Raw genomic sequence first — 17,688 nt, 5'->3', positions numbered from 1 at the left:
GATCCGCTGTTGCCAGTGCACTTTCTCTGCGCATGCTTCGATTCTTTTTCCGATCTTCGCTCTGATCTTCTTCCGTGGCTACGAAAGCACAATCCTGGGACCTGCTATCCTTTTCTCGGTTATTGTGACTGTTCTTTCGTTTTCGGCAGTCACGAATAATATGCCCTTTTTTGTGACAGTAAAAACACTCAACGTCGCTTTTGTCGCTATCAGTATTTTTATTCGAATCTTTCTATTGCCCTTTTTTCCAGTTTGAAACCGACGTTTTCTTTTTCGTTCCAAGGCTGATAGCTGCTAAGGCACTGCTTCCATCATCACTGACGGTCATGCGCCCCTCCTCCTTGATAAGGCGCTCGTGAAGATTTTGTACGGTTTGAGATTTCGGACTCACACTATCCCAAGCCGTTATAAGGGCATTAAACTTTGGTGGCAGGCTCCCGAGAATTTTAGCCATAATCGCGACATCCGATATGACTTCACCGACATCAGACAACTGCCTCGCCATATTTTGCACTTTTGAAACATGTTGCACAACAGAATCACCTGGATTCACGTATAATCATGAAACCTTTGGGTGAGAAGCAATTTATTTGTCGCGGATTTTTGCTCATGAATATCACCTATCTTTTTCCACATTTCACTCGCGGTAGTACAGATAATTAAACACTCAAGTTGAGAGTATTCCATCGCGGAAGAAATTAGAAACATCGCTTTCGCATTTGATTTCACCCAGGCTTTTCCTGGATTCGATTCGCGATCCTCGGGCATCCGAGTTATACCTGAGACGATATCCAGAATTCCATATGCGGCGAAAATGGAATTCATCTGAAATTTCCACATCTGAAAGTTCTTTCCGTCGAACTTTGTGATATTCTTTACAGACATTTCGTCACCCATTTTCACTGATTGTCATTCACAAGCCTTTGTCTTTCACTACCGAACTTTTTCAAGTATGGCGTCTCAGCCCTTTGTTCACGCGACGGAAAAAAACGATTCTTTTTCTCACCTTCCAGACGATTCACGCAGGTAAGGTACCTGAGCCCATAACCTGTTGAAACAGGAGTAAAATCGTCTGGGAATAAACAGGAATTAGAGAGATAAGATTCTAGTGTACGCAAAACTCTTTTATTAAAGATACTTTAGTAGACATTATGCAGTGAGCCTAACGGTGAGCGGACAAAGAATGCCGAAGCAACTGCGTTGGTCAAAGTTCGAGTATATCTTATGGATATCCAGAAAAACTCATAGCCTCTAAAACAAGTCTTCGAGTGTGTAATATCTTCGATGTTAATAATAATAATTGAAATCAACATGAGAATGGAAGTAATGACGTTCCGAAAAAAGTGATGATCTTCCCATACGCTAATATTTTCTCCAACAAAATTAAACACATTTTTAAAGATGCAGAACAATCAATAGTTTTTAAAACTGCTAACGAACTTCAGAAGTTATACAAATCCAAAAAAGATCCCATAAAAAAATCTATAAAACGCATGTCGTCTATCAATTAACTTGTAAACAAAGTGGATGGGTCTACATAGGTTAAACTCAAAGGGAAATTACAGTTAGAATAAAAGAGCATAAAAGATATGTAAACAACTTTTGTATGCTAAAAAAGCCTTAGGAAAACATGCCATCACTATGTTTCACACTTTTGATTACAACAATCTCATTATTTTGGCCATAGAAGAAAATAAAACTAAAAGAGAAATTCTTGAAATTATTCACATAATACGTCGCAAAAAATCAGTTCATTTACGTAAGACATCCAAGACTTTAGCACTTTATATCATAATTTAATTTTTACTAAGTAAAACTAATCAAAAATAGTATAACATAACTCAAGTGCACTATTCATTTGAATTTAGAATTTAATTTGATTTAAATTGAGGAAAAGTCGTTCATGCGATCACGTGTTCGTCAGTACCATGCAACTGCAATAACCCACTTTCTCAAAAATATTTTCATCTCAGTACATAACCTCAAAAAACTGCGAGACCACGCATCATTGCGTTGGTCCTTGCTTTATTTCAACACAAAACTTCAATTATTAAAATTAAAATAAAATAAAATGGATTTCGGCAGAACAAGTGAAACAAAATTTTATTATAAACAACTTTCAAAATAATGTTAAGAGAAACAAAAAATTGTCAATAACACATTTAAAACCATTTTTCGAGTGCAGCTTTGGGGTCATGTCCTCTATTATGAAAATAAAAAAAGAACTTCATTCTAAATTCAAGGTAAAATTTCACAACAATCTCTACAATTTTAGTCTTCTTCATAACTACATATTTAAACACTAAAATAAAATAAACTACATAGATCCATCTTCCATTCTAGGCACAGATGTAAACGTTTCAATGTTCAAGCCTTCTCTCACATTTTTTTCTAATTTATTTGGAATCTTTTGACTTTGGTCCAAACAGGGTATGTTATTTGTTCTTTCGCTATTTTAAACAATCATTCACAATCTAACCTCTGTATCGCTCCTTGTAGAGTCTTGAAGAGCGACTGGTACCAGTTCGAAACGTTGACAAATAAGCGTTACCTAAAATAAATGCAATTTCTTACCGTTCAGCCGCATAAGTTTTTTGCCATTTATACAACATAGGTCGCCTAAGGTTATCTGTTCTTAACAAAGTTATTCCTCAACGATTCCACCAATTTTCTACGAAATAAATGATTTTCCAACTCAATATTTTTATTTTCAAACCGGCGTCAAAATCTTCCTGAAAGGTGGGCAAAATGCGTAACTTGTGAGGGTAAATACCTAGAAAAACTGTACATTTTTTCGATAGTAAATAAACGTGACAGTCTCCATCATATTTGAACCACCCTCGTAGAAAAAAAAAATTTATGTAGATTCTATTATTCGGAGTTATTACCTGTTTCTTAAATTTAATTTGTTGGTTACTGAAGTGACTCCGTCTACTCGACGGACTTAAATAAATATTGAGATCATTGTTGACATTGAAAAACCACACATTTATCACATGTCGTCCAGCAGACGGAATGATTACGGCAAGGAATTTAAGCGGCATATAGACTGTTGGTTGATTCACATTGACTTGAAGGTACATTATTATCTACTGCGCATGACATATCATTATGGAGCGCTAACGGTAAACCTACTTGGTGTGGCAGATACACAAATTTTAATTCTATCACATATCCTCCTTATAAAACTAGTATTATCAACAATTTAGTCGACAGAGCTATTAAACTTTCCCACGTCTCTTTCCACCATACAAATTTAGAAATGGTTTCTCACACACTTTAAACGAATGGTTTCCCTGAAAAACTTGTTAACAAGTCAATAGAACGAAGAGTTAGTAAAACTCTTATATCTAGCCAGAATATTAACGACAACTTAAACAGTGATTTAAACTTAGATCGTTCTATTGTTTTATCTTATAATCCACGAATGTCCAAAACTCTCCAAAAATCATACAAAAAACATGACATAAAAATAATTTTCAAACCTGTTAAAGACCCCTTCAGTTTGTTCAGAACTCAAAAAGATCAAATTCCGAAAAATAAAATGACTAACGTAATATGTAAATTAACATGCTTTTATTGTGAGTAATTTTATATTGGCGAAACCAAATCGCACATCGATGTAAGATTAAAGGCACGCGTGAGAGATTGCAATATCAATAGACTCAACACTGCTCTTTCAAAACATGCAACTTTAAACAAACACTCATTTGATTTTGAAAAGTTTATTATTCTCGCTAAAGAAGCATACTACTTCAAAGGTGTATTTACGGAAATGTTTTATATTGTTAAAAATACCAACAATGTTAATTTTAGAACAGGCATAGATAATATGAGCATAACCTACAATAGCCTTATTCATGCAACTCAATGATATACAACTTTTTCTCTGTTTTCGTTTTTTCTGAAACTATAATTTTACAATTTCTCATTACAATCTAAAATAAATATCCATTTATCTTGCTTCTCTCTCTTTTCCTTCTCTTCTACAGTAGCGTACCGTTAGCGCTCCATAATGATATGTCATGCGCAGCAGATAATAATGTAACACCAAGTGAATGTGAATCAACCTACAGTCTATACGCCGCTTAAATTCCTCGCCGTAATCATTCCACCTTCTGGGAGGCATGTGATAAGTATGTGTTTTCTCAATGTCAAAAATAATCTCAATCTTTATTTAAGTCCGTCCAGCAGACCATCTTTCATCTTAATTATCATGACACTCATTTACTTGTACTACTACTCCAATTTGTAATATTCTTTTTTGACTATTTTATACATAATTTCTTAAGAACTGTCGCCATGTCTGTCATTTTTAAGTCTTTACGTCTACAAATTATGTATTTTGATCACATATGTGCAAAATTTCGTAGAAAGAAATATTTTATACTGATGAGGACTGTGGACGTACAATCGAAACGTCTACCAAATATGTACTGAGAATCTCTCGGATATAATTAAACAAAATTAAAACAATTTTGTAACGAAGTTATTAAATTTTCAACTAAACCGATCAAATTTCAAGTCAAGTGAAGAATACTCAACAAAATTAATTTTAAACCGATTTTTAAGATGTTCTACAAAGTATAATATTATTAAATACAAGAGATGAATTTATGTTCAGCGTAACAATTGACTTTTCGGCAAAAGAATACTTTTTAAAAAAATAATGCACCTCTTTCAAGAAAATATATTAACTTTTGAGAAGAAGGTGAAATTTGTAACACAAAATATTAATTTTTAAAAACTAAGAATTATTTTTGAACGAAAAACTTATTTACCAACGAAATAATGTAAATTTCAACTGAAAATGATGACTTTTCAAGAAAATAGTTGAATTTTGTATCGAAAAGAGATGAATTATAAATAAATTCAATCAAGAATTTGTATTTGCAAATAAGAAAATTCATTTTGCACCGAAAAAGAACAATTTGTGCAAAAGAAATGTCCTGGCAACTGTATATGTTCATTTTTAAAGAAAAAATACGAATTTTATACAAAACAAATTATTGTGAAACAAAATTCTTAAATTTAATTGTTAAAAACAGTTTTTCAAACATTTCAAAAAGTGAACCATGATTTTCGTAATCAGGGGACTTTTTTTTTGTTCTTTCGATGAAAAATTATTTCGGGGACCCGTTAACCCCCTACCGCCCTTAAAACTTTCTTTTTTTCTGAATTTTGAGATATTTAGGCATATTATTCCTATGGCAAAGTGTATACAAAACTAAAATTCTAGCTCATTTCCGTCCTGACTTTCATGTAAATCCTTGCGTTAAAAATTGCTGTTCGTCTCAAAGTCATATTTTCTTCAATCGTCTAAAAAAAAAAACTCAAGTCTTCCAAACGTTACATATACCATATGTCACTGTGGGCGGTAGAGGGTTAATGCATGAGGAATTGTTACTACGTTACTGTTCTTTCATGAGAAGAAGAAGATGCGCAATTACATTTAATATTTTCATATATGTTTGAAAAACTAACATTTGAAAGCTTTCTGTACAAACTATCGCAGGGTCAACAAAACGGGAGTGCTAGCCTAGTAAAGCGCTTATTACAGACAGCCCCAGAGTTATTCAAGTGTGCAAAGTTTGTGTACAATGTGAATAAATCTGTTATTTTTCGGAGGAAATTGGGCAATACAGATAATTGATATCTTGCATGTTTATACAATATGCCTTTTTATACAGAGCTTGTATATTGTCATTTAATATACAAAGTATTATTTTAGAAGTAAGTTGCCAAAAATTGTATCCTTTGGGCATGTTCGCCCCTGAATGAATCACTGTCGGTCATAGTAGTACTAGGCACTCTTTTATTTTCTCGCTAGGATCGCTCAAACGAAAACCACTGGAGTTCTAAACTGCCTTACCTGCTCCCTGCTTCGCTGAATAGTAGAACACATTCCTACAACGATGCCGTCGAAAAATTTCTCTCTTTTCATTTTAACATGAAAAATATTTTTTTTTTCTCGAAAGAAGCGACCTGTGCCGATAAACTTGATACACTTTAGAGTATTTATTTTAAAAAAATCAGGAAAAATGGCTTCACTGTTTGCCCTGAACCTTATTTCTACTATTTTGTCTCGATTTCCAGGGCCCTTAAGAACTCCGCCATGCTGAGTAGAAGTGTGCATTTTCAAACAAAAAATAGATCTTCTAGCTTCGCACAGATTAATTTCTAGAAGTGAACCATTATGACTAAGCGCATATTGGGAAAGAAAAATAACACCGCGGGACGGAGAGCGCTCGTGTCGCTCAAAAAGCATGGCCGCCGGAGTATACACATCAGTATGGTTTTGAATGGGAGTCGAAAAAAACAAGGTATTATTAATAATTAAGGACGTGAAAAATGTTGTCACTGCGGTTAGAAACTCTGTGCGAGTTCACGAAAGCTACGCCGTTATCCAGAAACATAATAGAAGGTCAGCGAGTGATTAATTCTGACATGATAATCATGTGCGGTGTGAGTGCAAAAACGGGGGAAAGCATTGATTTGTATGCTTTATGCCTTCAAACTAGTGCCTTGACAAAAGATCCAGATACGATAACTGGCAGATTAAAAATTAGGAATAACTGCAATAATGACTCGGATGTAGAATATTCCTTGTCTATTGACAAAATGACATGTTCGTCCAAAACCGGTACCAGTCAATCGTGTAAACATACAGTAGCTGTCCTGCTGTACTGTAACAGGTGAGTAATTTTTGTGACTAAAATGTTTTATTTATACATTTACTTTATTTTCAATAAAGTTTATTTGAGTAATACTGTAGGATCATGGCTTTTCTGAATTCCATCATTTCATTTGCAATATTTACCGATATATCTTTAATAGGTCATTAAAAATAAGAACAGTCGGGTAAAGCGAGAAGACTATTTTTTAAATATATTTTTTCGTTTTCCAGGCCTGTTTTAAACTTGGAGAAGTGATCGGGTGTGATTGAAGTAAAGGTTACATTTATCTTGGTTCGTTATACTTAACCTCAAAACCAACTGGGAAAAGGAAGCTGTTTCTGCTATTTACACTGGAATTTAGGAGTAAATACACGAAATTTTCATTGTCATTACTCAAGCAAAGTGGGGGAGAGTTAGTTGTCACATCCAACCACCTTTCCGAAGGTTTTTCGAAAATTTAACCTCTAAAAAATGACACTTTATTTTCGATAAAACATGTATAAAAACCATAATTTTTTCACTTCCCCCGAGTGATTCTTGTTTTTAATGAACAACTTAAGTTATTAAAATAAAATTACAAGTAAATGATGAAATTCAGAAAAGCCGTGATTATAAAGTATTACCTTTATTTGTTTCTATTTTTTTTGTAGGAGAGATCGGAAATTTCATCATTGTGAAAAAAATCCTTATCACAAGGTTTTATATACTCACTGTTGAAACTGATGTCAATTTTGCTTTATTTAAAAGCAAAATATCGTCTGACTCTCATATAAAAACATATCCAAGTGTATACTCCATATTTAGTTCGCGCAGTGACCACCAGTAGCACATATTATCACATATTATGTTCCTATATTAAAATGATGTATTCTCTCCATTCATTGAGTAATTATACCTTATTATTAATATTTTCATTCATTTAACTATATACTTGTACCTTATAAGTTTATGGATTATTTTCGTACATGTTCCTTCATTGTTTTACCTACTTCATCTGACTAAATATACATTAATCTATTAATCTTTCAATAGCCATTCAGTCAAACCTATTATTGATTGTATCATTTAACATTGATTCACCAATGCGTATATGAAGTACTGAATCTACATTTTACAAAATAAACCTTGTCCGAGTGGTGTCACACAATTAAATTGAAACTTGAAATTGCGAATCAGCAAAATAATTAATCGAATTATTCTTAGTTGTATTTACATTGTTCATATACAAAAGGGGTCTTCAGCGAGGGAAAATTTGGTCTCAAATACTCATTTCTTAGATGTCTCATTTCCACGACCACGCAGCCTCACTCTGCACGGAAAAATTCTGTCTAAATTTTACAGCTGAGAATCGAGGTGCAATCAGACACATGGCAAATGAGTATTTGTGGCAGAATTTCCTCTCGCTGACAGCACTGATTTATATAATTGAATTTACATTTTTAAAATAAATTACATTAAACTACGACACCAAACTGTTTTGAATCTATCTTGTTTAAGGGGGGAGATACCTTTAGAAAGGGTAAAATCAATCAATTTTAATGAATTTTTTTTAAGTTGATAAAATAACTAGATCATTTATTAATTTGAACATCTTTTTCTTACATTGTTAAAGTGTAAAAAAACATGTGATTTTTTTTACAAAATAGCGACCCTGCAGAATATTTCTTCAAGCGTCTGCTCCGAGGCATCAAAAACTACTGCAGTTGTCAACATTTTTCCATTTATCTGATATAAAAAAGGTTTTTTTGTTCGATTACTTATGTGTTAAAGGGAAGGATAAACCTATAAAATAATAAAAAAGTTCAAAATTAAAATTTATATCGGCTGCTTAATCGAAGGATCCACGTTTAGATATATCCTTCCGATAGTACCATAAAGAGAAACCCCTGCAAATTTCAGCCTAATCGATCAATAACTTTTCAAGTTACAACACGAGCAGTTTTTGAAAAGACAATTTCGAGATAATCAGGTTTAAAGATTCGTTACAGTATAACTATTAGTTTCAGTGACTTGCCAATCAATCGGCGATTCCGGGTCCACGTAATAAACGTAGTAACGTAGTAATCAGCCTTCCCAGAATTTATGGGACAAAAAAATATACAAACCTATTGTGTAAGAAACATTGCTCCGACCCAAACGCTCCGACTACCTGATTAGTGACGGTATGCGGACTCTGACATTTTTGACAATATCTCCATAGATATTTAATATTTTTCTTTTTCCTTTTTACAGTATATTTTTAACATATTATACATTCAAAATATGAAAGAAAAAAAATCGATTTTTTGGAAATTCTAAAGGTATCTCCACCCTTAAAATAAACTATGTCAAATTGGTGAAACCAAATCAACTCAAATCTATTTAATAGACTAATTTACATTAGACAATAAATTTTAGTACCGGAACACTTGGGTGTGGTTTCAATCCTACGATATACCATTATTGCTCGTAATTACATCATTATTTGCAGATTTGATCAACTCAACCAAGTCCATCAAATAGACTAAATTAAGTGAGAAAGTTAATTTTGAAATTAACAATAAGGAGAATAATCGAATTATTTATCGTTGAATTTATATTGTGGATATAGGGTAAGTGTACCGGCCTCCGGATTCGTATCAATAGTCAGAAAAAAAATTTTTTCTCTTAACCAAATTGCTATAATGTCATAAAACTTTAGTAGTATAAAAGAAATTGGCATTTGTTTTCTAAATTCCTTTTGCAAATTTGCAAACTACATTGAATTTATATTTTCTAAATCAATTTAAGCATTTAAATTAACTTAAATAAGACAATTCATTTTATTATTAAAATTGAGAATAGCTTATTTTGATAATGAGAATAAATAGAATAATTAATTGAATTATTTAATGTTGAGGGTATATGGTACATATATAGGACTGAATTTGTAACTTCCTTTGAGATGACCTGAATATTATCTCCCTTATCCGCTGGTTCATCCGGAAGGGTCGCTGAAACATAAAATATATTTAGTGCCCTATCCAAATCACTGTTCTTCAATCTTGCGGTAGGGCTCACTATTTCTTCTCTGAACGCTAGGAAAACAGAATGACCCAATCCCCTTCCCACCACAGGCTTGATGGGAAATCTTCCCTTATGTTTGTGATTGAATTTCCTATTCCCAACTCGTCTTTTCCCGACCTTATCATGTTTTCTATTGCTTTTAACTTTTTGTCTTTCGAAATGACTTTCGACACGTTTAGTTCGAATCAAAGGAAAACCAATTCGATTTAGACAATTCAAAAAAAGTCTGTCGAATCGACATTCGACGCGTTCAGTTCCAATTGAAAGAATACCGGTTCGAATATCATAACGTCATAAGGTCATAAGAGATAAGATCACTCATGTATTCTATATGGATTATCTGAAGATCTATGCTTCTAGTAAAAGCAAACTTCAAGTGCTTTAATTATCGCCAAGAAGTTTACAGGAGAGATTGGTATCGACTTTAGATTGGACAAGTGTGCCAAAGATATTTGGTCTTCAAATCTTTCGGAGTTGAACAAGGTATCTGCGAGTAACATGCTTGCTGTCCTGGTTCTACTCAACTCTTTTGGGGTGGTGCCATTATACATCTCACGCGGTCAAAGCGGACGCGAACTTCTGAATCTCCAATATCTTCATAACCGAATCCTCTCCAAAAAATGGTCAGGAACCACAGGATGATTGATCAAGCGGCCATTTTTGAGGCAGGAAGAATTTCTTTTCCTAAAAGACACTTTTTGAATTGCTCTCGTAAACATTGCATCTAAGATTATTAAAACGTATTTTTGTAGAAGCTATAGAGGGGGAGAATAAAATAAAAGAGGATGAGATTAGATAAACATAACGATTTTGCTTGAGCTCACTCTGTTCTTTGTTTATACGTTGGTTTCGTCCTTATTATTGATGGGCTGTAATTTTAGCGATCAATACTTAGAATAAATGATCTATTTCATGCTTTACACATATTATAAAGCCCTAAGGATGAAACTTTTCCACGGAAGACTGTTTTTGATTTTTAAATGTTTTTTGGACATGCTCAATGCTTAATAGTCACACTTGCACGCTTCATTGACATTATCGAAAGAGTCGAAACGACGGTTGATACACTTTCCACTCTCTATAATCATTTCACGGCCATTTTATTACATCTTTTAGCTGTGTATTAATGCAACTACCACTTACACTATGGCTCCGCATAAGTTCAAGATCATCCTTTGGGCGAATGTTGTCAAAATGATTGGCGGCTTCAAAGGAAGGTTGTGAAAGAATTAAATTGTCGATAATGACAACCGGTTCATCTGCATTCACAAGAATTGGCTTCATCTTCTCACTCCTGCTCTTTTTCTTACTTCCTTTTCCACTCTCCTGCATCTATAATAAACAAAAGAAAATATTTCATATATTTTTCTACAAACACATCTGCATTATAATTATGATGTGGAGATCCGTTGAAAAAATGTCGTGTGAAATTTCATATCATTCTAATGCTTTCTCAATAATAAATGATGAGAATGTAAAAATCGTAAAATAGGATTATATACTAGTCTCCAACTTCATGTAATAAAAAATAGGCTTCCAAAGAAATAAAAAAGAGATTTTTCCCAAAATTACAGACTAACCCAATCATTATTTTAATAAGTTTTAATAAGTTGGGTTGAACAAAGTTTATGTCACAACTGTAAAGTTTTTTTCACTGTTGACAAATTTATCCCTGAAATTATTATTATAATAATTGTATGAGTCTATAAATTCGGTAAACGATAATAAACATTGAGAAAAAGGCTGCCAATAAAAGAAAATTTTTAGTTGAAAAAGCAAACCAATTTAATAACTGTCAATTATTTAAAAACTGTGCTAAAATCCTAATTTGTATTATACGGCATCACAGACTACTGTAGGCCCTTGCAATATTTTTTTGAAATGTATCACTAAAAAATTTCCTTGTAAATCGGAGAAAATGTTAGTATAATTGAAGGGCAGGATGCAAAAACCACCTTAGCACTCGAACACGCGAACACATGTATTGTAAAAAGGCAAATTTTGAAAATTGTTCAACTCGCTAGGTCTTTGCCGGGATTTGATATTTTTTCTTGAAAATTTTATTTAACATTCTTCAACATCTTCTACGGCTGTCAGAGTGTTTAACCAATAAGGAAAAAGTGAGGGAAATGTGAAAATTATGTACAGCGTGCTGCACGCGGCTCGGATCGCGAAAACATAACACGGCAGCGTATAATGCACTACAGATATATTGATGTTCCTAATCATCAAACTTGAAGACGATCAGGTCAAGGCAATCAAAGTGGCATTACAGAAGAAAATCAAAGAGGAGCAACTTGGAGAAATCACGCCACAATGTGAGAATTGCTCCTTCAAAAACGATGCTTTCATCATCATTTGTTCGATCGCAATGTCCCAAACTTGGCTTATTGAAGCTATTGGAGCATTAAAATCTTGGGCAGCAGCTAAGATCAAAGTGATCGATATGAAAGATCTCCCAAGGCCAGTGAAGCTGCTGGCTTGGATTCCTGGTGTATCCGTGGAACCAACATCAGGATTTGTTATCGGTCTTTGTAATGTAGGAGGGTGAACCATCGAGGAATTACAGCTTGCCCCCCCCCTCTGAAACTTAACCTATAAATCCTATTGTGCCACATCTGTGCTTATTACTCGAAACCGACTAGAGAACAACAGGCGCTAGTTTCTCGACATAGAACCTATACGGTCCTGATCGTCAATTAGCCTCTCTTGAGTGGACCAATAGTTTAAGTTAAGTTTCGAACCACCAAAGGAAGAAGCACACCAGAAATTTTCTTTTAATAGTGGCTCAGGAATCAAACCCCAGTAATCTTGCATGATACATGACGCACTATCGCCTGAGCCACTTAGGATAAAAGCAGTACGGAAGATGATAGCAATCCAAACCCCGATAATGAAACGGGAGGAAAGAAGCTTATCGATGTCAAGGCGGGTAGTCAAGCCACCCAACTTGTAATAACCACAGAGCCAGCAGTGGTCGAGTTTCAAGAAGATCGATATATAGATCCTCGCAAAAACCAAAGTTACATCCGTAGACAGAGCATCGGATTCTCTTAAGAAGAAATAAAGAACACTGCAGGAAAAAAAGAACACTAGATACCCTTTCTCACCCGACCGGTCTGGATTTTACCCAGATAAACCTTCATTACGCTAAAGGAGCGAATGCTTAAAAAAGTTGACGTTTGACAGTGGAATAAATGGCTTTTTTCTTAATACAAGAACTTTGTTCTTATAAGTTGAAACTTAGAGACTTGAGTAATAAGAGCTAATCCGTCGATTATGATAGCTCTGTAGAATTTCCTAATACGCGGTTTTACGTTGGAGGTGATATTAAATTTATTTGTTTACAAAGGTACTTTTCCAGAGAAGGCAGGGATCAACCTATGCTCAGTTGCTCAGCGTAAGTACCATTTGACTCCAAGGATCCACGAAAATTTGAGGAACGCATATCATTCGACTTAGGGTAGTATGGGCAACAACCACATAGGTGAGTCTTTATTAGATTACCTCTTAATTGATGATTTAACTTTATTCAATAGGAGTATTACACATACTTTCGTAACACTGAATGATATGAGGTAACTGATTTGACCTTATATTCGATAAGTATGAGCGAAGTATTTAAGAGATGGCATGTATTTTTGGATACCTTCCAATCATATCATAAACATATGTAGCTCTCATTGACAGCTGATAGACCTAAGCTTCAAAAGTATAGGAACCCTATAGCAACTGACTGGGATAGTTATAGGGAAGATCTCATCAGTTTGCTGTTGATTTCCTACAAAAAGGTATGAAGATAGCACCCTTGTGGAATCCTAGAATTAAGAACCAAAAACTGGATATTTGACTCTTTTTAGCAGAGCTGACCTTAACAAGATGGTAAAATATTCCCTGCGTTTATTTCAGAACGATTTTAGTCCTTGTTGGGTCCATTGTGCAGAATCTTTTGGGCATTCTTAGCACAAGGATACACCCCGGTAGCACGGTGGAAGATCAAAGCAATCTTCAATCCAAATTCGGATAAGAATACCTACTATGATGCCAAATCATTTAGACCAATCAGCTTAACCTCATTTATTTATGTTGAAAACAAAAGAAAAGGTAGAAGACGTTTACATGAAAGAGGTAATCCTAACGGAAAAACCTCTCCATTGAAAGCAATTTGCTCTCAAAAACGCAGATGCAGATGCAAACGAAGATGCCTTTAGTAACAACCAAATTCAATCTATATACGGCTCTGCTGAAACACACAGAGCATACCCCCAAACATTATATCTTCCTTGCGTATATAGTGATGCTTCAAACCTCTGGTTAAGGCTGCGAGAACTCTTTCCGGAGATAGAAGGATCTGTCATTGCCTTCCAGAATACGTTGATGAAGGCGAGGAATTACCAATAACAAACCCTCAGTATGGGGCCAGTGATTGACACATATCGCTTTGTAGAGAACCCAATTAGAACATCGAGCACATCATTAATGGTTGTACGATGCTAGCCTCGCCAAAAAAATGCATTGCGATAGGTCTTGAGCTTTCCGCTTATGAATTTAAGGGCTGTGTTGGCTGTAGCATTGTTACTAATAGTGTGTACCGTACCAGATAGACAGAGAACGAAGGACAAAGGGATTAAAATGAACACCAGAACTTACAGAAGTTATGGATAGTTTTTTCAATATTTTAAAACACTTGTCTCTTTCCGAAGATCGTCAGGGCGCCACAGCATGCGGGCGATGGTGATGGTCAGCTGCGAGATGGCCAGATGCATCTGAATAATCAAACAGTTGACCAGTAAGAACATCTACGGAAAACGGTTAACAGTGTAACATCAACTATGCCTGCTGAGGATGCTTTGACTACCGATGGTAATTCGCAACCAACTACTTATATGTACGTATGTGTACTACGTATATTTTGCCTGAAAAACAAGACGTTCAAAATCCATCTGTATTTCATCGATTGCCTGTCTTCCAATAATTTATAAATGCCTTACAGCTATCATTGTAGGTAAGGTATAGTCATAAAAAACTTGCAGATGCTAAAAACATTCACTACAAGTAAGCGCAACTATTTTGAGCATGGACAACCAAGTATAACTAGCTCAACCCACATTACGATGGGTATCTTTCAAGGAGACTCCTGCAGTACATTATGGTTCTGTTTCGCGTTGAACCCATTGAGCAAAGCACTAAATAGGATATCTCATGTGTTTAAAATACATGAAAATGAGGGTGGTCATCAAGACACCAATCTTCTATACATAGATGACCTGAAGCTATAAGTTAATTCAGATCAGAAACTGCAGCAAGTGATCGATGTCACGAAGTAGTTCCCCAATGATGTTCACATAGACATCAAATAGATAAATGCAGAATAGTGTATTTAACCAGAGGAGAATTAGGATCCCCAGAGCTAGAGAACGAACGCGAGAATGACATGGAGGCAATGACTGGGGGCAAGTCATATAAACACTTAGGTATTTTCGAATCTGAAAGTATTCGGCATTCGATAGTTAAGGAAAGCCTAACGACTGTCCTGTCCTCATGCACTCCTTTAGGCTCATAAAATGGTCGCGCAACGACCTTAAAAAGTTAAACTAAACAATCAACGCAGAAATCATGATCTTGCTTACACGCACTTAAATTTGTCCCTATACGAGGCCTTGATATCAGGATAGAAACTATAGAGAAATTAGAAACACGATGGACACAATATGGCGGAATATAAAACATGAATCTATTCATTATACCGTGATTTTGGTCTTTGTCTGTGTTTTCGAGTTTATTTCGAAAAAGGCTGATTTTAATACACTAAGGTTCTGTAAAAAATATCCAGAATTTCTTCTCTATAAAAAGGTTATTTTCCTTTTTCACATCATACAGATTGAAGCATGGTGTAATGGTCTATCTCTCACGGAGTACATGCAGAATTACGGTAAGACAATTATTTCATTTTATATTGTTTCTTTTTTACTATCTTTAACGGTATTTTTTCTTATCATACCTTTCATGCTTAATGTACATACTTCCAACACAAATTGTTTCATATTTTGACAATGCGCCTGCAATATCTTTACAAAAATTGACATTATTGAGATTTTTTTTCTGAACTAAAATAACTACCTTGAGCATGCCGATCTGATCAAGTCTACTGTGAAATATACTGACACACTGAACAGACTTTTTGTTTTTCCACTAATATAAAAGTCTAAGAACTTTAGATTTTTAACATGTTGTTAACAAGACTATTTTTAATATATCTACAAAAATCGATATTATTACGATTTTCTTCCGAACCAAAAAAACAACCATACTTTTTATGCTACATTAGTATGTACCTATAATTAACTGTTCCACTTTGTATTTTTTATATAAAAAACAAAGCTCCTCGTGAGAATAGTTATCTAAATGTGCAAAATGAAAATGTACATTTCGTTTATCAATCAATTATTTCGAAATCAAACGCTACCGTAGAAATATGAAATTACAGTTGACAGTGCACTGCTGTACTTCATAACACAGTACAAAAGGGATTCTAAGCCTTCCCTGGTCTGCGGAGGGGCGATCACATTACAAGGGGTTCCTTTTTGCCTCTTGTCATAAATACATACTTAGTACCTGGGTCGGACTTCCAATTTGCCAATTTCAAAGTATTTTTCACAAAAAATAGGTCGTTTTTTTCCATTTTCTGAGTAAACTCTTATTTTTATGTAAAAAAGTGAATAACATTTTTTATAGAGGAAAGAATATTGCACATTTTTGTATAGAACCTCCATTTTTCTCAAATCAACCTTTTCATATATAAACTCGAAAAACGGATAATCGCCGCCGTTTTTCACTATAAATTGTTTAGCCCTTATGCAATCGATATCATACGTTTACAGGTTTATTAATAGAATTTTAGAAAGGGTTGATATCGATTTTCGACTTTTTACTAATTATTTCCTTTATCCGTCTTTTTTGATTCTCCGTTGCCTAACCTATACAGGAATATCTTAAAAGTTAAGCTCCAAGAAAGCGTCCAGAGTCCAGAGTAAAAAATGGTTTCATTGGTATTTTATTAAACATTATTTTTTAATAATGTAATTGCATTTAAACAATAGACACCAGCTCTGCGTATGTATGCGCTTCTATTTAGTAATTTATTTCAGTTACACAAAGTAATTTTAATTATTTTACAATTAGTTTGATCATTAAATTATCAGGAATGCTTTAGAGGAGAGGATATAAGCGGCGAAAGAAGAGAGGTGAGGAGAGGAGAAGAGAGGTGAGGAGAGGAGAAGAGAGAAGGGAAGAGCGTTGCGCAATCGATTTCTACGATGCATAGGTCTGCGACAATTAAGGATGTGCAGTTGTCTTCTATGTCACACCTGGATGCGCACTACAGTTCTGTAGTACTCGGGGCTGCGTGGCAGTCCTACAGCTCATGCGGTTGCGCAGTATATTTTCTCCGACACTTCCGGGTGCACAGTAGACTTCTAAGGCAAATGATGGTGCAGAGTTTAGTTATGTGTTATTCAGAGTTACGCAGTACATTTTCACTTGAAACTACCGTAGGAAATTCCAAATTTATTGGAAAGTTAACAAAATTGTTTGACGACTACGTTCAATAGATTGAACCAGAATTAAACAAGATTTAAGGAAGATGTTCTGCAGAACTCTCCTGTCTACCAATATATCTCATATATGTCTACTGCGCATCCCTAAAAAAGTTTTTAGACAAAAGTTGAAAATCTAATCGAAATAACATGTTTCATTCTAAACACTTTTTCGCTAAGATTGATAATTTCTGGGAAAATCGCCATTTAAATTTAGTAAGTGAAACAGGCTTGAGTCCGGTAAGTGTTAGGCCCTTCTGTAACTGTTTAGAGAAATGATGTTGATCAAAATCCCACCCCTTTCCAACGACTCGTGGGGGGCAGGAAGGCACCCCTGCCAGGAAATGGGCAAAAGTTCACGTTTGTCCACC

At 34.6% G+C, this 17,688-nt stretch overlaps 1 protein-coding gene across 1 annotated transcript in view; it reads right to left on the bottom strand.

Annotated features, from left to right (window-relative positions):
• Positions 1-17,688, bottom strand: part of LOC117173685 (kinectin) — a 237,096-nt gene that overhangs the window by 194,940 nt on the left and 24,468 nt on the right. Inside the window, exon 2 of the mRNA XM_033362326.1 lies at positions 10,866-11,054. Within this exon, the coding sequence (XP_033218217.1) occupies positions 10,866-11,054 (189 nt within the window). The remainder of the gene's footprint in view (positions 1-10,865; positions 11,055-17,688) is intronic.

Source organism: Belonocnema kinseyi, chromosome 5 (genome assembly GCF_010883055.1).
Source record: "Belonocnema kinseyi isolate 2016_QV_RU_SX_M_011 chromosome 5, B_treatae_v1, whole genome shotgun sequence".
Classification (NCBI taxonomy): Eukaryota; Metazoa; Arthropoda; class Insecta; order Hymenoptera; family Cynipidae; genus Belonocnema; species Belonocnema kinseyi.
This window is presented reverse-complemented; position numbering and strand designations above follow the sequence as displayed.